We start from the raw sequence: 20774 nt of genomic DNA on the forward strand, positions 1-20774 counted from the left end.
ACTGAGCCACCCAGGCGCCCCAGCTGAAGAGGTTTTTAATAGAATTTCTCATATGATTGAAGCATTTAATTATTGTTTTAATTTAAAATAGCACAAGGTTCATTTCTAAAAATGTCTACATGGCATAACATCATCATTTAGTCACAACAAGAAAGAAGGAACAAGAAATTGTCTATAGGTGTGGAACCCGAGACTCAAAAAGATGAAGCTCCCCAGTCTGGTTAGTTCTCTCCCCAGAGAAGAGCTTAAAACTGCCATTTTCTGGTGGTGCCTGGGTGGCTCAGTGGGTTAAGCATCTGTCTTCAGGTTGGGTAATGATCTCATGGTTCTGGGGTCAAGCCATGATGCATTCATAGATTGGGCTCCCTGCTTAGCCTGGAGTCTGCTTCTCCCTCACCCTCTCTGCCCCTCCTCCCACTCACGCATACTCTCTCTTTCTCAAATAAAATAAATAAATAAAATCATAAATAAATAAATAAATAAATAAAATCTTATAATAAATAAAATCTTAAAAAAAATCTTTAGCTTAATAAGACCCTTGGTCCTGTCTTCTTTCATCCGCCTTGGTTTTCCACAGAGTCCTGGTCAGCCTGTGTGTTCAGTTTCGAGCTCTTTTCTTCCTGCTTTCCAGTGTTACTACGAAGTGTTCCAAGTGTATTAACAAGGAAGCTTTTGAATCCATAGTGTCCATAAGTTAGAGGACTAACCTTTTTTTTTTCTTTTTTATTCCTTGAAGCACTGAACTTGAACTGTTCGGGTGGCTTTTCTGTTTGAATCTGTGGATCTTGACTAACCTCTTAAAAATTATGACACGAGTGGAATTGAAAATACCAGAATGTTTCCATGGAATATTTATTTTAGTTCATGTGTATGTGTGGATATGTTTGTTGACTGGATCATGTTTGGTTACTTAGTCATGGATCTCTTTTGTTTCTCAGACCAGGACCAGAAGTGAATATACCTCCGCATTCCCTCTGCCCAGGTGTGATGTATAAGAAAAAAATCTTTATCAACATAATAACTTAAAAGATCCACTTAAATAGAAATGGGGAGGAAAATGACCTTACATGTCAAGGGGATACCGTTGTTAGTTCTTGGGCTAATGTGCTTGCCTGCCCCTGTCTATGGCCCTCGATTACATTTGCCAGCTTCTGTCTGAGGAAAGCTAAAACATGGACATAGTCCCCATGTTACAAGCTATTATTTTATAAGCAGCTTTCTTAAATTCAATTTATGATTCTTTTGTGTAAACTGAAACACTCTTGACTTTCAGAGCGGCCATCACTTTTCCCTCTCTCTCCCTCACGCCATTGGCGCTCATCTCAGTCAGCTGTACCTTTCTCCCTTTAGTTGTTTTCTTAAAACACTCATGCACACAAACAAACATAATACCCACAGCGGCCTCTCACCAGTTCAGAGGCTTTCTTAGTGAATAAATCAGCGTGATTTAGCAACCTAACAGTCTCTTTCGGGAACCTGTGTACCAAGTATTTTCAATAGTTACCGCATCCCATAGGCTAACAAGAGTCATACGTTTTCTGGTTTACTATTTTAGTTCAGCTCAGTTATGATAAGTAACCAGACGTACGTCAGGGTAGGATAAAAAAAAACTGTAGCATTCAGGCTTAGAATGACGAGATTCCCAGGCCTGGAAGAGATTTCTGTGATTCAGAAGTAAAAAATGATTTTAAATTTATTTCCATTCATTTACAGAATGAAACTTGTTTAAGCAGTAGTTGGTACTGAGAAAGTCAGGCTATTAAGATAAGGGGAGGAGAGATCACAGTCCAAGGCTCACATATGATAGTCGGAACCAAACAGAAGCCATGATGTTTGCTTTCACCTGTCTGTTAAAAGTATATTACAGACTTCCGGCTGTATCTGAACTGTGTTCCCGAAGTTCTTTACAGAAGTTTCTATTTATCCATGATATACCTCAGTTATTAAAAGCACATAAGAACTAAGTTACCATGAAAGAATTCTCTCTCTCTCTTTTTTTCTTTTTTTAAACAATTTTATTTATTTAAGTAATCTCTGTACCCAACATGGGGCCCAGACTCACAACCCCAAGATCAAGAGTCACATGCTCTACCAACTGAGCCAGCCAGGTGCCCCACCGTGAGAGAATTCTTGATGTATCTCTGGCATCAGGACGCCACAGGGGCGTTCCCAGTCATTGGTGGTATCTCCTGGTGCCTGGGTGGAGGCACAGGCAGGGTGGAAGTCCAGGGGAAAGCTAGTGTTGGTTTTTCTGGTGACTAGAAGACTGGTGACCAATAGTTATGATGGCTTGTCTTACTGTTTCCTCACTGCTTCCTATCCTTATATTGTGTTCTTATCTCAGTAGCGTAGTTCATGCATTTGCCTGAGTTCCCTACTTGGTGTTAGAGGGCCGGCTGTCAGAATCTGCTGTTTAAAAGTGTTTCACTGAGGTCTCCCTACATGACACATGTGCTTTTTATTGCCTTTCAGAATTAAAGCCATAGAGAGTCCCAACAAAGAAGATGATACCCAGTGGCTGACCTACTGGGTAGTGTATGGTGTGTTCAGCATTGCTGAATTCTTCTCTGACCTCTTCCTGTCATGGGTGCCCTTCTACTACATGCTGAAGGTATGTTGGCTTTCCCTGAACTGCTCTTTTTTCCTTCTACCTATGGATTTGCTTTGTGCCCTACCACTAAAATACACTTCCATCTCAGGACCCATACACAGGCATAGGAACAAAGGCTTGAATGTTGAACATCTGTGGTCTGGCCTCCCCTTAGAAACAGGAAGACCTATTGGCCCAGCTCAGTTGTTTTGTATACTGTCTTGGAAACAGCCAAAGCAATTGTGTATTCAAGATGGGCTTGATAATAAAAGATGGAAATATGGTGCCGTAACCCAGGTATTGCTGATAGTTCAGCAAGATCCTCTCTTCACACTGGATGGTCACACTGGTGTGCAGGAATCATTGTTTCTAGAAGAAAAAAGTTCTTACTTCTTAATTCGGGGTAAGGTTTGGAGGAATATGTGAAACGGGCTCTTGGAGGAAGTCATTTTGAGAACATTGGCAGGTGCCATAGTCTGGGGTCCACCCTGCCACACCTTGTGTTTGGTAGAGAACCAACCTCGGTCACCACCATGTGAGGAAGAGGAGGAGGAAGTTGAAACTGTATTGATTCTGAGTGACAAAGTTAACATCTTCTAATAGATGGGGTATACATTTTATTGAAAGCCTTAAATACTGTCATCCAGTCTTTTTCTTTGTCACTTTTACATTTTGTCTTGCTCCTGTACCTCCAAGATAAAAAACGTTCTCCTGTACTTTTTTCTAGAACAGAGGTTTGGGCATAGAAGTCCTATCCCTATGGAGGTGCTGAGGAAAATGAGTGGAACTAAGTGGCCAGGGCGGTTCTTCCTGGTCCACTCCTGTTCTGCCCCCTTGAGCGGCATGTTACAGCTTACGAGCATCTCCTCAGGCTACTGGTGGAGCAGAGGGTGCTCCCTTGGCCTGTGGGGCTGTTGAGCAGGAGAAGAGTGATGAACTGTGGTTCCTCTGCTGCCTGGGGCTTCCTACCCACAGCTTACTGGGACCAGCATGCATTGGCATGTGGTTTTCCTCCATCCCAGTGCCCAGCAGAGCAGCTGATACTCCTAGAGGAAGATGAGCTTACAGGCCAAAATATTTGATAAGATATTTGAAAAGTATAACCATTTCAAAAGAAAGACAGCATGATAAGTACAAAATCCTGTCAGCAGTAGAAATATTAGAACTAACCGAGACTTCTAAGATAGATTGCTAGCAGAAGAAATATAGCAATATGAAATAGAAACCGGAAAACACAGGAAAGAGCCAAGGGAAAATATGAGATGTGAAAAACAGTTGAAATAAACAACACACTATATGGTATAAATAACAGAATAAATATAAATAAGAATAAATAACAGAAAAAAAATATATACACACACACACACACATACACATGTATTTCAAAGTAATCTACAGATTCAGTGCATTCCATATCAAATACTGATAGCATTTTACATAGAACTAGAACAAGTAATCCTAAAATGTGTATGAAACCACAAAAGGCCCAGAATAGCCAAGGTAGTTTTGAGAAAGAAGAACAGAGCTGGAAGTATCACGTCCCAGATCCCAAACTGTACTACAAAGGTATAGTAACCAAAATAGTAGGGCACTGGCACAGCAATAGACACACAGATCAAAGGAGCAGAATAGAATCCTCAGAAATAAACCCATGCTTATATGATTAATTGACTATGACAAAGGAGGCGAGAGTATACAATTGGAAAAAAGATAGTCTCTTCCATAAATGGTTCTGGGAAAACTGGACAGACACATCAAAAGAATGAAACTGGACTACTTTCTTACACCATATACAAAAATAAAACTCAGAAAGGGTTAAAGACCTAAATGTAAGACCTGAAACCATAAAACTCCTTGAAAGAAAATAGAGGTAGTAATGTCTTTGACATTGAACTTAGCCACTATTTCTAGATATGTCTCCTCAGGCAAGGGAAACAAAACCAAAAAATAAGCTATTGGGACTATATCAAAATAAAAGCTTTTGCACAGTATAGGAAACCATGAACAAAACAAAAAGGCAACCTGATAAATGGGAGGAGATATTTGCAAATGATATACCTACAAAGGGGTTAATATCCAAAATACATAAGGAATTCAACACCTCTAAACAAACAAGCAAACCAGAAACTCAAACAATCTGATTAGAAAATGGCAGAAAACTTGAATAGACATTTTTCCAAAGAAGACATACAGATGGCCAACAGACACATGAAAATATGTGTCTTTTCAACATTATTAATCATCAAGTAAATGCAAATCAAAACCACAGTGAGATGTCACCTCACACCAGCCAGAATGCCTAGTATCAAAAAGATAAGAAATGACAAGTGTTGGTGAGGATGTGGAGATAAGACAACCTTTATGTTTTGTGGTGAGAATATAAACTGGTGCAGCCATTATGGAAAACGGTAGGAGGTTCCTCAAAATTAAAATTCTATACCATATGACCTAGTACTGGGTATTTCCCCAAAGAAAATGAAAGCACTAATTCAAAAAAATATATATGCGCTTCCATCTTTTTGCAGCATTATTTATAATAACCAAAGTGTGGAAACAGCTTAAGTGTTGTCAATAAATGAATTGATAAAGGTGTATATACACACACATTTCCTCTCTCTCTCTCTCTCTCTCTCTCTCTCGATGGAATATTACTCAGCCATTAAAAAAGAGAGAGATATTGCCATTCACAGCGACGTGTTTGGACCTAGAGTGTATTATGCCAAGAGAAGTAAGTCAGAGAAAGACAGATACCATATGTGACTTCACTTATATGTAGAATTTTAAAAGCAAAATAAACAAAAACCAGAAACAAACATAAATACAGAGAACAAATTGGTGGTGTCAGACGGGAGGAAGGTGGAGAAGCTTAAGAGGTACAGAATTCCAGTTATAAAGTAAAGTTACAGGGATGAAAACTGCAAGATAGGGAATATAGTCAATAACACTGATAACTGTGGTGACAAATGTAACTATAGTTGTAGTGAGCCTTGTATATTCTGTGTAAGTGTTGGATCACTATGTTGTACACCTGTAACTAAGATAACACTGTCTGTCAACTATACTTCAGTTACACAAAGAGACTTAAAAAAACAATGTGGGAAAAACCAGTACACCCCTATAGAAATGATCCATAGCTATAGAAATTTGCATAATTCATTAATTATAAAAAATTGTGGAACATTACATATAATGGTGGCACTATTTATGGTAAAACAAAAACAAAAAGCTAAATAGTTAAAATTTTTACATTTTTATTTTTATTTTCCTTAAAGATTTTATTTATTTGAGAGAGAGAGTGAGCAAGAGAGAGAGCAGGGGGAGGGGGAGGGGCAGAGGGAGAGGGAGAAGCAGACCGCCCCCTAAGCAGGGAACCTGACGGGGCTCATACCCAGGACCCCAGGATCGTGACCTGAGCCAAAGGCAAATGTTTAAGCAACTGAGTCATCTAGGCACCTGTAATTTCTTAATTTTGAGTGACGGGACTACCGAATGCCTTGTGAGATAGCTGAAGAATTTTCCTTTCAAGACAGATTTTTTTTAAGCCTGTGGTAAGGTTTAAGATTTCAAAGACTGCTGGATTTTCTGTGTGTTTATGTTATTCAAAGACTTGTAGCATTTATAGCAATATTTTTATGATGTCATTTGGATGTCATATATTTTAAACTAGAAACAGTTTTGAAGTCCTTCATAAGAGCCGTCTAATGGTAGTGCCATCACAGTGCAAGCTCTAAGGAAAGAAACTTGGCTTTTGCCTTGGGTCCACCTGGTTGCTGCAGTGGAGAGTGTCCTGTCAGCAGAACTACTCATACCGGGAGCTGACCTCAGACTTCCAGAACGTGAACAAGGCAGCTCCTGGTCACCTCTGCTAATGGAGGTCACATGAAGTAAAGAGAGGATCCCAAATATAAGACATAATCACTAAATCATTTATATTTGGTTTTGAAGTCCATTACAAAAATGGCTTTGTAGCAAAATTTCTTCCCTAATGGTAAAACAAATGTGCCTCCCTTAGTAGTCATCAGTGAAAGTGAGAGAATTTACTGCACGTTCCAAATAGATAATATACTTGAGATGATTAAAAATTGATTATGCTGTCAATCAAAATGCATTCTCCCCAAAGCAGTGCATATTCTGAGTGACTTCAGAGAACAGACTGAGAAAAAGCCTCTGAATTGCAGAGTGGGTAGGAAAATACCTCCTCCCCCTTTTTTTTTTTTAAATTTATAGGTTTTATTTATTTGAGAGAAGGAGAGCACACAAGCAGAGGAGTGGGGCAGAGGGAGAGGAGAAGCCGACTTCCCACTGAGCAGAGAGCCTGACATGGGGCTCGATCCCAGCACCCTGGGATTATGACCTGAGCCAAAGGCAGACACTTACCTGACTAAGCCACCCAGGCGCCCCGAAAACACTCCCTTTTAAGGACTAGCATAGACCATATGCCGTTGCTATAATTACATGGTGATGTATGGATGAGAAAAGAGACCTAAGTAAGGATGCATTTAATATTTCTTTTCTTTTTTTTTTTGTGGCTTTTGACATTCACTTAATTCTGGCCAGCCTGGTCCCAAACTGTATATAAAGCAGATCCCTGTTTTAGAGATGTGGCTTCTAGGAGAAAACTGGATGGTGACAACGTTAGAACCGCGGACAGAATTATCTGGTCGGCTGTAATCCGAACTTAAGGAGTTAGTCCGTTACTGCTCATCTTGCCAGGTGTCAGTTAAAGTAGTACATGCTGTTTGAACTGCAGTAAGAGTGGGCTTTGGCTGGCTCTCGGGAGTGAGAGCATCGCCTGGTCTGTTGGCACTTTGAGGGCAGCTTGATTAAAAAAATAATAATAAACAAAAAATAAAAAGATGATGGGGGAGGGGCATCTGACTCTTGATTTCAGCTCAGGTCATGATCTCAGGGTCATTGGATGGAGAGACATGTCAGGCTCTGCGCTGAGCAGGGAGTCTGCTTGTTCCTCTCCCTCTGCTCCTCTCTGTCTCCAATCAGTCAATCAATCAGTCAGTCAGTCATATCTTTAAGAAAATAATAAAAGAATGGTCGGATCTGTGTAGTTCAGAGTACTCCTGGGCTCTAGAGTAATTATGTAGATTAAGAAAAGGGAGTTAGAAAAGCTGGTGCTTGAATATCACCATGAGAGTTGAACAGTAATTAACTTTATTTTTTAATACAAGAAAGCTCTTCCATTTGAAAACTGGAAAATGCTAATGATGTGGGTAGAGAGCAGTAATTATTTTGCTGTCCCAAGACAATAGCTGAAGGGTACTGGAAAGACCTGAGCAGACCAGGGAATGCCTCATCATGTTGGAGAGGTATAAAAATACAGACGCTTACCTCTGGTTCTGTGGTAGTCTTGCCTTAATTCATCCAGAAAAGATGAATTGAATGAGCGTTTCTGGATTACTGAGGGGTTGATGTCTACATGGGCAGATAATACCGCAGAGATTTCAACACCAATAAGGAGTGTAGGACTTGGGAATACTATTGCTGTCTTGAGTACTTTCTTTAAGGACATTAATTTGTGACTTTACTGAAATCCCACAGAAGAGAAAACTGACTCTTATGTTGTTTATGACTTTACCTCAAGTCATCAAATGAAGTAAAATAAAATAGATACCAACTGATTCCTAATCCAGTGAGTCATTTCCACTTCCCCTTGACCCTGATGTGCTTATAATACGGGCATCTGTCTCTTCATCAGTAATTCATTCCTGAAAATTAGATCTTCTGCGTAGGAATACCAGCCAGGAGACTATTTACTGCATTTTTAAATGGTAAAAGTTAAGATGTATAAATCAAAAACTCCATACTGGCTTCCCAAATACTAGTAAAACACAGCAAAATACCCCTGTATAAGTAACAAATACTCAACACTTCTAGCTCTCCAGTTAACATAGTTGGTAAGAAATTATTGCCTCATATGCAGTGGTCCATGGCACATCTCTTTGAATACTCCACATACTCTTTTTTTTTTTTTTTTTTAAGATTATATTTATTTGACAGATCACAGGCAGGCAGAGAGAGAGGGGGAAGCAGGCTCCCCGCTGAGCAGATGCGGGGCTTGATCCCAGAACCCTGAGATCATGACGTGAGCCGAAAGTAGAGGCTTAACCCACTGAGCCATCCAGGCACCCCAAAATCTTCTTTTAAAAAAGGTACATGTTGGTTTTGGGATTTGATTATAATTACCCTATTTAAAGCTAATCACTTAGGCTGTTACTGTTCCATGGCTGTTGGTAGAAGACAGTTTTCTTGGGACAGAGACAAAGCCCCAGCTATCCTGGATGGTCCAGATGTTGCTTACTTTCTTACAAAATATATATGAGGTACATTTTTTCTTTAATTTCAGTTAACACCTATTTATAGTATAAAGTCTGTACAGACTTAAGCAATTGAGGCAAAGTGAGTTACTTACTAGTAAGTGGCAGAACCAGGATTAGAATCCAGTTTCTCTGAGCCCGCTCGTTTAATCTCTATATCTGTAATATGTAATTGCCTTAAAATCAGTTTGTTGGTTGGAGAAGTCTGTATACCTCTAGATGAAGATTTTTATTTTTGTGTTCCTTGTTCTTAATTAGTTTCTAGTTTGTTTCATATATCAGTTCCTGGTGGAAGTGTTAAAAATCTGTGATTATGGATTTTCTCCATTTATGTATATAATTCTGACTTTTTAAAAAAAGATTTTATTTATTTATTTGACACAGAGAGAGGGATCACACGTAGGCAGAGAGGCAGGCGGGGCGGGGGGGGGGAGCAGGTTCCGCGCTGAGCAGAGAGCCCGATGTGGGGCTCGATCCCAGGACCCTGAGATCATGACCTGAGCCAAAGGCAGAGGCTTCAACCCACTGAGCCACCCAGGCACCCATAATTCTGACTTTTTAATGTACATAATTCAAAGCTATATTTGGAAGCTATCTATAATTATGTAATTATAAAATTATAAAAACAAAAATTACATAACTAGACAATTCTATAATTACACACATAGATATAAAACTGTATATGATTTGTATTTTCAAAGATATGTAGGTTTGTGTGAATCTTCTTGGCAAATTGTTTTCCTTCTTTATCATGATTTACTTATTTTGCCTTAAATAATGTTTAGTTACTGTTAATATTACTAAATGAGCTGTTTTGAGAGTTGGTATTTGATATACCTCTTTTCACTCTTTCATTTAGTGTTCCTAGTTGGCTTTGTCTTAAGTGTGTTTCTTATAAGAAGCATATAGCTCGTACTGTAATTTGTTTGTAACCCAGTCTGATAGCCCCTGTCTTTTGAAAGCTTGGACCCCTGCTCTCCTGTGCCTGTAACAAACTCTGATTCATGAATACTATTTTTCCAGAGTTCTGTAGTTCAGATAATCTAGAGAGTCATCTTTTGAGAACTTGTGTTTCGTTTTGTATTCTGAGCATAATAGAAGCCCAAAATTCAAGAGAAATTTCTCAGCGCCAACATGGTTCTTGGGTGGAGCGAGCTCTTGGGCACGAATATGTGCATTTTAAGCTCAAGTTCTCTGTTATTGGTATTAGCCCCTTACCAGTTTTGCATCTCCAGAGCAGACTTAAAAGACTATCTTAGAAAAGCATTGTAGGGCGCCTGGGTGGCTCAGTGGGTTAAGCCGCTGCCTTCGGCTCAGGTCATGATCTCAGGGTCCTGGGATCGAGTCCCGCATCGGGCTCTCTGCTCAGCAGGGAGCCTGCTTCCCTCTCTCTCTCTCTGCCTGCCTCTCCGACTACTTGTGATTTCTCTCTGTCAAATAAATAAATAAATAAAATCTTTAAAAAAAAAGGAAAGAAAGAAAAGCATTGTAGCTTCTTGATTATTTGAATACATTCTTTGGATTGGAATAAGAAGGAGTAAGGGTATAGAGTTTAATTATTTTTTTTTCAAGATTTTATTTATTTATTTGACAGAGAGTGATCACAAGTAGGCAGAGAGGCAGGCAGAGAGAGAGAGAGGAAGGGAATCAGGCTCCCTGCTGAGCAGAGAGCCCGATTCAGGGCTGGGATCATGACCTGAGCAAGGCAGAGGCTTGAACCCACTGAGCCACCCAGACACCCCTAGAGTTTAATTTAATAGCATAAGAAGTGGGAGATTTTTTTCTTTAAGAAGTTGTAAAATGGACAGATTGGGAATCTCAAGAAGTGCCTTCTGTTTTTTTATATCACCTGGGCTGTGTGGAACACAATACAGTTAGAACCTTTTAAATTGAGAGAATCCAGTAGGTTGTTTATTTAACTTTCTAGGGAAATGAGCATGTCACTGTGCAGATCCCCTTTTTTGCTTGGTATCTTGACAAGAATAAGCTTCTGGGACAACTTAAAGTGCTGAGTAGTTGTCATTTGAACAAACAGTAAAACTTTCTTGGACATAAATAGAACATGACAGTTTTTGCTTTTTAAGTTTTTAGGGCATAATTCGTGTGTGTGTGTGTGTGTGAGAGAGAGAGTTTGGACATAATTCTTGTCCATTTTTTATCCCAATGGTGAAGTAGAGTTAGGAAAGATAATTATTTTACTTTATTTCAATGCCAAAAGAAAGCGTTAGGAATGATACCTACATTCAAAGGGGAAGATGATGGAGAGCTGACTGTAAAGATTCCGGGAAGGCAAAAACTACCAAAAACTGAGATTCTGCTAAGGGAAGAATTCAAAACATGGCCAGGGTATTTTGTCTATAACAGATGAATAAATGTGACAGACCTACTGGGGTAAGCCAGTGAGAACAAACCTTGTAGGTATGAGGCTTATCTAGACAGAGCTTTCTTTACTCATGCAGGTAAATACTGTGTTCTTCTGATTTTTAAGAGTTATGATTAATAAAACTTCTTGCAGCTATAAACTAAAAAGTGATTCAAGTTAGGACAGAAGTTAAGCTTTAGCACATGGTGTGTATTCCCCTTTTTTCAGTCTCAGCTTTTCCTTACTAGGTTATTTGTCAGGTGTTTTTTCCATCTAAGAAAAACACACTTGTAGCCTACAGAAAATACTGGAGGGCCGCCGGGGTGACTCAGTGGGTTAAGCCTCTGCCTTCCGCTCAGGTCATGATCTCAGGGTCCTGGGATCAAGCCCCGAATCGGGCTCTCTGCTCAGCGGGGAGCCCGCTCCCCCCCCCACCTCTCTCTGCCTGCCTCTCTGCCTACTTGTGATCTCTCTCTCGGTCAAATAAATAAATAAAATCTTAAACAAAAACAAAAAAAAAAAAAAGAAAGAAAATACTGGAAATGCTGTTGGAGAACATAGCTGATGCAGGGCCATCCGCAGAGCAATGGTGGCAGTGTGTGTGGTCAGGATGCCTGCTGCCTGTCCCATTACCATGCTTACCATGCTGTCTGTCTTCCTGTGCAGTGTGGCTTCCTGTTGTGGTGCATGGCCCCGAGCCCTTCCAACGGGGCCGAACTGCTCTACAAGCGCGTCATTCAACCTATCTTCCTGAAGCATGAGTCCCAGGTGGACACTATGGTGAATGACTTGAAGGACAAAGCCAAAGAGACTGTAGATACCATCACTAAAGAAGGTAAGACTCAGGGGCAGGTGGGAGGACCTAGGGTGTCCTGGGCCCAAATAACAAGCTGCTTCTCCTCCTCTCCTGTAAGCTTTCCTCAGCTAAATGCTAGAGCAGCTCTGTGATCTCTTGACCAACACTTTGCCTGTTGCCCTTTGCTTTTCCCAAGATTCTTCTACCCTGCTGCATTTAAGGCACTGTTTGGTCAGCATATTAGGAAAAAATGACTTTCCTGTGCTGGGCAGAGATTTTAGAGAATCATCTGTATTTATATACAGGTATAATCTCTTTAATTCATCTCAGGTTGAACTGTTTAATACGCTTTTATAATAGGTCCAGAGAATGCCCTTTCACGCCTTCTGATTCATTTATTCAACATTTATTTATTGAGGTGCTTAGTATGTGCCAAGCGTGCTTGTAGCTCTGGGGAGGAGCCAGTGAACCACAGACCATACTCCTTGAACTTGTGAAGCCCCCACTCTTGTTGAGAGATACAATAAGATTTTAAAGTTACAGGATACAGTCAGCTGATGATCTAGAGAAAAATAAAGCAGATAGATAGATCGATAGGGAGTTCTGGGGGCTGAAGGGAAGTTACTAATTTTAAATAGAACGATTTAAGGAATCCTCACCAGAAGGCCATCCTGGATCAGACTTGAAGGAAACCATGGGGAAGGATTCGCTGCACAGAGAAAACTGCATGTGCAAAGCGGAGGTGGGAGCGGTGTGGTTGGAAGGGAGTGAACCAGGCAAGAGAAGAAGGAGTAAGTAAGGTCAGAGAGGTTGGGGAGTGGAGTCTGGAGGAAGACCGATTACAGACGGCCTCATAGGCTTCTGTAGAGGCTTTGGCTTTAACCTTGTGAGACAGGTGCTGTTGGGGAACTTTGAGCAGAGAACATGATCCCTCCTGTGCTTTCCCAGGATCTCTTTGGCCACTGTATTAAGAAGAGACTAGGGCACCTGGCTGGCTCAGTGGGTTAAGCCTCTGCCTTCGGCTCAGGTCATGATCTCAGTGTCCTAGGATCAAGTCCCGCATCGGGCATGGGGCTCTCTGCTCAGTGGGGAGCCTGCTTCCCTCTCTCTCTGCCTGCCTCTCTGCCTACTTGTGATCTCTCTATCAAAAAAAAAAAAAAAAAAAAAAAAAAGACTGAAGGGGGACAGGGAGGAAATCAGGAGACCAGTCATAAGGGGCTTGCAGTGATCCACGTGGAGAGGACGACAGTGGCTTGGGTGGTGGTAGTAGCAGTAGGAGGCTGGAAGTCATTGGAGTCTTGGTGTATTCTGAAGGGGGAACCACTAGGATTTGCTTAGGGATCAGACGTGGAGTAGGAGAGAGGAGTCATGCATGAAGCCAAGCCTTTCAGCCAGAAGAGATGGAAGGATAGAATTGCTGCTGAGCTGGGGAAGACTAGATGCATCCGGTTTAGAGGGGAAAACAAGGAAGTCAGTTCTGGACAAGAGACGAGATGAGATCACAAGGGGAGTGAATATAGTTAGAAAAGATGAGGTTTAAGACTGAGCCGGGGGTCCCCAATGTTTGGAGATTGGGGAAATGAGAAGCAGTGGACACGGTAGTGAGTGGCCAGTTGTGGCAGCAGGAAAGCCATGTGACTGCTGTCCTCGGGGCCAAGTGAAGACAGTGTTTCCAAGAGGAGGGAGGGGTCCGTTGTGTCACATGCTGCAGACAGGTCAAGTAAGGTACAACTGAAAACAGGCTGTCAGGCTCTGCAGGGAGGAAGGCGCTAGTGATTCTGACAAAACAGTTGGTGAAGTGGTGAGACTGAAATCCTGATCGGAATGGATGTGAGAGATGGGAGGCAAAGCTGAGAAAAGAGGCGAGACTTGGGAAATTTCCTGAAAAAGGTGAAGCATGGGACTGCCAGCTGGGAGGAGGAACTAGGGTCCTGAGGGTGTATTTTTCTTCTTTTTTTTTTTTTAAAGATTTTATTTATTTATTTGACAGAGAGAAATCACAAGTAGATGGAGAGGCAGGCAGAGAGAGAGAGAGGGAAGCAGGCTCCCTTCTGAGCAGAGAGCCCGATGCGGGCCTCGATCCCAGGACCCTGAGATCATGACCTGAGCCGAAGGCAGCGGCTTAACCCACTGAGCCACCCAGGCGCCCTGTATTTTTCTTCTTAAAGTAGCAGGAACTACATATGTTTGAAGATTAGTTGGAATGATCCAGGAGAGAACCAAAAAACTGATACAAGTGAGGGGAAAACTGTTGGAGCTCCGACCTTAATTAGACCAGAGGAACTAGGATCTAGGTTCCAAACAGGATTGGTCACAGGGGCACAACAGTTTATGATTTATTTATTTTATTCAAATTTGGGATAGTTAACATACAGTGCAGTGTTGGTTTCTGGGGTAGAATTCCTCACTTACATACAACACCCGGTGCTCATCACAAGCGCCCTCCTGAATAACCGTCGCCCACCTACCCAGCCCCCCACCTCCTTCCCGGAACCCTTTGTTTGTTCTCTGTCATTAAGAGTCTCTTAGGGTTTGTTTCCCTCCCTCCTTTTTTTCCTTTCCCCCCATATGTTCATCTGTTTTCCTTCTTCAGTTCCATGTGAATGAGATCATATGGTGCTTGTCTTTCTCTGATTTATTTCACTTAGATATATATAGACACACACCCATCTTCCTTGTTCATTCATCTCTTCGTGGACATTCGAGCTCTCTCATACTTTGGCTATCCTTGACAGTGCTGCTGTAAACATTGGGGTGCACATGCCCCTTCGAATCTGTGTTTTTGTACCCTTTGGGTAAACACCTACTAGTTCACTTGCTGGCTCGCTCTGTTGCTAACTTTTTGAGAAACCTTCTTCCTGCTCTCCAGAGTGGCCGAGGGAGTTGGCGTTCCCAGGGATACATCGGTTTCTCACTGGAGTAGAGATGCTGGCAGGGGAGTTTATGTGGTGGTGGGAGCTTACAGAAATCACCCCCTGACTGCTCCACCTTTCTCAGAAAAAGAGCAGGAAAGGTCAGCAGAGAGGAAGGGACAGGAAGAGACGATATGAAATCATTGCCTCGGACGGGGTCAGGTAACAACAGTTCGTTTCTGTGGGCCGTCAGCTCTGTCTAGCAGCTGCTCCCCTCAGCTGCTGGCGACAAGGACCTCATGAGCATGGGCCGGACGGCCCAGGCGGTGGGAGAGTGGGCAGACCAGGGCGGTGTCACGGGGCTGCCAGGAGGATTAGCGGCTCACTGGAGATTTGTGTTCAGGAATTTAGTGAGGCTGGCTTGCTGAGGTGTTCTTCAGCCACATTCTGCTGCATGGGTGCAGCTGCAGAACTCAGTGGAGGGCTGCGTCAGAAACTGTGAAGTGCGAGTGGGACCACGGAGTGGTTAGTGTCTGACAGTTGCACTTAAACTGTCCGAGGAGGGACAGGAGGACACAAAGGGAGTGTGGAACAGTGGAGAAGAGGGGGTAGGACCGATGGGTTTAAAAGCAGGTGGTGGGGAGAACTCTGAATCCGGATAGCAGAGGGTGTGAGCCTCAAAGGGTGGAAGTGGTGGGGGCCAGTGGGATGCTTGACTCTGAGACTGCAGAGGGACTGTGGTCACCGGAAGTGATAAGGGTCATGGAGTGAGTGCCGGGGTAGATAGAGAGGCTGGGGTCTGTACGATGGAATGAAAGGTTATTGGAGGGGGTAGCTGGGAGGCCACAATATTGGAAGAATACAGAAATCACCAATAATTAAAATAAGAGTGGTGTGAGAGAGTGATACTAACTTTGGAGCTAAAATCTTCAAGAAATGAGGCAGCATAGCCCAAGGGTCGGAGGGGATTGGGAAGAGAAAGCCTGGTGGCAGATACAATCTGATGACATCAGATTCTGGACGTGGCGGTGAAGAACTGAGACTGCCTACCCAACCCTCCAGAACCACCTGTACTAGTGTCAAGGAAGGAAGAAAAAAACAAGTCACCACCGTGGTGGGGTAACTCGGTGATGGGCATTAAGGGCACGTGATGGAATGAGCACTGGGTGTTGTAGGCAACTGAGGAATCTCTAAATTCTCCCTCTGAAACTAACAATACACTGTATGTTAATTAAACTGCACTCAAAACAACCAACCAGCCCCCACTTGAGAAAAGCAGTGTCCTTGGGACAGCCAGATTTCTGTAAAAGCAAGAAGGCAAAAGAAACATTCGGACAGTTGGATGGAGATAGAGGAGGTTTGCTGATGCTTCATTGGTTCTTAAATTCCAGAGGGCACAGGAAGGGTTTTAGAAGTTGGAGAAAAGTGGCAAGGGACATAGAATTACTGTTCTTGTTTTGAGAACTCTATAGTAATTAGAAAGTGGGGGTTGAGAATTGGCCTGACCCCAGGGCAGGTGAGTTCCCCAGGACAGCTCTCCTGTCCTGGGCACGTATATGTTCTCGCTTCTCCCCCTCACACGCCTCGCTCTCTGCCAGACTGCTGGGCCCACTGCTCCAGTCTACTTGCATTCATTTTCCTACAGTTTTAAGTGTTTATTGACCTGTAGCCTTCGTGTCCTCCCACGTGGGGATTGCCAGTTTCTTTTTAAGAGATTCCTTTCTGTTCCTCCCCTGAGCCTAACCAGCAGCCTCCTGTGACATCACTTCTGTCTAGTTCACTCACATTTCTTAGTCCCTTGGTCTTAGAACTCAATACTCTAAAATCCAATTTTACTTTGATAGGATCCATTCCTAAATAGGAGTGTAAGAATGAAAATGAATTAGGATGGACTTAACATGCTGACACATTCCACACTTTTCTCACAACTTCTAGATTCTCAAGTTAGTAAATTTTTACAATGGGCTACTTAAGAGAAAGGCTACAATTTCTTGTTAACTCTGTTCAGCGACTTTAATTAAGGAAGTGAGGACAGCCTTCAGGCTGCTGGTGAACAGGGCTGGACTGGCATTGCTGAACTCCCGGCGCCGTCAAAGACAGATTTGTAGATCCTCCCAGGAGGCTCTGGAGGCTTCCAGAATCCCCCGCTCCCATCACACACACCACACTAATTCTTAGTTTGTTCCAAGTCACATGGTAATTAGGAAGAGGAGAGTTTAGTCTCCCACAGATAAAAGAATATTTTCTTGATGAATGTGGCATCTTGCCACCAACTGGAACACTTACAGCAAACTCTTCCCATCATATGGGGAAATGGCGGCACAGTTTAGAGAATATAAATGTGTATAAATATTCCGTAATTTCTGGGTTGTGGGAGGGAGGACTTTCTCTGATTTTTTTGTCACCGTGGGATAGACGACCTAGTTGTTGTCAGAGTGGGACATAGTCCACTTATACAGGTGAGCTTCCAGACGCAAATGAGAATTTGGTGGTTGTACAGGGGAAGGCCTGAACACATCAGGAATCTCTGCTTCTTGTGCTCCTTCAAAGGGGGCAGATGGCTTAGATGACACTACTACCACAAGGGGGCTGGGCCAGAGGACCCTGAAGAGCTTTGCCGGAGTACTCAGGGTCTGTGCTCTGAAGAGGTCTCGCGTCCATCTCCTGGAAACTCTTAGCCCGGCTGCAAACCTCAGTGTGCTGTTGTCTCTGTGGGAGTCACGCAAGTGGCCAACTAGTCACTACAGTTGGCACAGAGCCTGTACTGCAAGTTGCCTTGACACAATTTTCTTTCCTCCTCATAGCCAAGAAGGCAGCGGTGAATTTACTAGGTGAAGAAAAGAAGAGCACCTAAACCACTGACTGGATGAAACGTTTCTGCCCTCGCTGTATCTTCCTGTTAGCGCTTGGTGTTACATTAGGGACTGTGGTATAATCATTTAATAATGTTGCCTTGGAAACATTTTTGATATATTAAAAAAAGGAATGTTTTTTTTCTTTTTTTTTGCTTTTGTTGTCTACATACATAGGGAGCACTTATCTTTAATGCAATGGTCAGTGTCCACATTTTTGGAAAATATATTTTGCCTCTGGGTAGAAAAAGATAGGTTACCATTCTGCAGGAAATACAAACTTGAAATTATATATCCCATTGGCTTTGTGCTTCAACAGGCCCTCTCTGCATGCATTTTCTCTGTACTTCCATTTTAGGATAATCTTTAAGGTTCTACTTCATGTAATGTACAATTTTGTATTAAATGTTTTTAATGTATTTGTGCATAACATATATGTAGGGAAATGTTTCTGTCTGATTGTGACAGGTATAATGCTCACGGGGAGTACCTGCCAAAAGCTAAAGGCTCCGGTGTGCTGGTGTGATTTGTTAAGTAAGTCTTCAGAAAATTAAGGCAAATGACCGATATTTCCAATGAATAGTTAAGTGATCAGTGAAGTTGACTGGGGCCTGGCCAGGTTGTTCGAACACTGCAGCAGCTGAACACCAGAAGAGCTGTGTTTAGCAGTCACTTTAGTGATAAATGGGGGAAAGGTACCCACACACCAGAATACACAGCTCCCAACTCCCTGTAGAACTAGTAATAGTGTCTTGTGGCCTTTCAAAAAATCTTTTTATGGGCTTTAGATTTGTCTGTTTTTAAGATGCCGTAATGGAAACCATCCCTGGTTTCTCCTTCAGAGCTGAGTAACATGTTGGTTAAGTCTTGTTTTTTTACCTAGTCTTTTTTTAAACCAGTTTAAAGAATCCCTAGACTTGCCCACCTTTGATTACATGTATGTTCTTGTTTGTATCATGAGCAGTTACGTGCTAATGACACCAGGCTCTGAGAGCAGTTCTGGGAGAATGAAGGATGATAGAGCCTGTTGTCCAGTTAGCAGTGAAGTCCAACTGCCTTCACCTTCTTTCTCTGGCCTTTCAGGTCCAACGCTAGAGGCCTCCCCAGTTTACAAGTCAGAATCATTTGTGGTCCATTTGAATGCTTTCATCTTTACACTTCGTTTTGATAAATTGCAGATAACTATGTAGTTTAAGTATAGAACAAAAAGTTAAAACTAAAGATTTCCAGCTTGATCAGCCAGCTTATAGGAACCTGGACAACTTGTCTGGATGAGAAAAACCGGAGCTTCACACCAACGATACTGCTAGGATCCTTCTGAATTAGATTACACTGACTGAAACAAAACTGAGTGTAACAAAATGAATAAGTTTAAATATCCAGCCTGTAAAATACCCTTTAAGGCAAAAAGAGAGGATTAGTTCTATTTTGGATAACAGGTAAGACCGTAATGAAATCTCTTGATGTAAAATATATCAAAGACATCAAAAATTAGGGACACTATCACCTAAATATTATAATATAGATTAGGGTATTTATTCTTCCTGGCAAAACCATGGTAATCATAAGGCATTTTATTAAACTTACCTTTAAGAAAAGAAAAACTTTCAGAAAAGTAAGAAACTAATGGTTATTGGGAGAAAAATCAAGCCTTAGATTTAAAAAAAACCAAAAACCTCTAGGAATATTCAAATCCCTTTCCCTTTAGAAATTACAATTCTCTTGGTGGCAGAAGAATGAAAATCAGCAACTTCTGTCATACAGAATATGTAACTTTGAGTATACAAAACATTTATCATGCAAGTTGGGGAAATACAAATGTTACTCCTGCTCATAACTTCTTACAGGTTGATACCAGGTAAAAACTACTACAGTAAGAAAATATATTGTGAATGCAATTTTTCTTTGTCTTTCTGGCTTTTCCCTATAGTGCATTCTGTAAGAAATTTAAGTTACTATTTTTGGCAATCAGGGTGTACATATTAATGACCGGAGAAGTTAATGAATGAGTTGAGCAATCCTGTCCCAGTTTAGATTTCCCAAAGAACACATTGCCATGGCTAGAATGTTTGGAAACTGATTGAGCCTGTTTCTAGCTAGAAGATAAGCATTTATTGGTAGATGGTGTTTTGGGGAAAGTAAAGTCTGAATCTCCACATTCTTCCCCTACTTGAAAGCTTTCAGACCAGGAGTTACTGCCGCTCTGGGGAGAAGCTTCTACCCACAGCCTGAAGAGAATGAGCATAGCTTTCAAATAGGTTGCTGCCCATCCTGAAGATGTGATATATTAAATGGAAATGGATGTAAATAAACTTCCGTTATCTCATTAAACTGTTGTTTCATTTTATTTTCTGGGACTTTAAACAAATCTAGGATCATTTAAGTGAAGTCTGAAGTAAATCCAGGTAAATGAACCTGAAACATGGCTGTTTATGACCGCATTCCTCACCTGGCCTGAGGTTTTACCCTGGCGGCCATGACCTGTTGAGGAAGGACTCCAGAAGGAGAACATACCGATCATGCAAAGTTTCTAGCAGTAATTAGGTCGAAAGGAAACCTAAACTGCTTTCTACCGCATATCGTGTTACACATAGTCTCAGAAAAGGTGGTTGCCTCTAAGTGTATTTGTATGTACCTACAAATTACTCAGTACTTAAGAGACCAAGGAAGGAGAATGTGAGAATTTTATTAAGAATACCTGCTTCTGGAGGCTGTGTTTTGATCCGCTGTATCTTCTACATCTGCTTTTACATGTCTGTTTACCTAGAATCACGGTGTCTGGAGTAAGAGTTCACATCCTTAGCCGTCAGATACTAAGTTCTATGTAGTGCAGTAGGAAAGTAAACATATTTGAGAATGACCTTAATTAAACGTTTTTCTGGCTCTTTACTACAATATTAGTTTATAAAATCCCTGTATAACACAAGTGTCATAAAGGACTAAGAGCAATAAGGAGGTTCTTTGCTTAGATTGCTGGTTTTCAGACTTCAGTG

General features: G+C 41.8%; 1 protein-coding gene across 1 annotated transcript in view; it reads left to right on the forward strand.

Moving 5' to 3' along the window:
• Positions 1 to 20112, forward strand: part of REEP5 (receptor accessory protein 5) — a 36392-nt gene extending 16280 nt beyond the window's left edge. The window contains exons 3-5 of the mRNA XM_032335538.1: positions 2473 to 2611; positions 11948 to 12116; positions 17734 to 20112. Coding sequence (XP_032191429.1) covers positions 2473 to 2611; positions 11948 to 12116; positions 17734 to 17783 — 358 coding nt within the window. The 3' untranslated portion in view covers positions 17784 to 20112. The remainder of the gene's footprint in view (positions 1 to 2472; positions 2612 to 11947; positions 12117 to 17733) is intronic.
• Positions 20113 to 20774: the final 662 nt, after the last annotated feature.

Source organism: Mustela erminea, chromosome 3, assembly GCF_009829155.1.
Source record: "Mustela erminea isolate mMusErm1 chromosome 3, mMusErm1.Pri, whole genome shotgun sequence".
In the NCBI taxonomy this organism is placed as follows: Eukaryota; Metazoa; Chordata; class Mammalia; order Carnivora; family Mustelidae; genus Mustela; species Mustela erminea.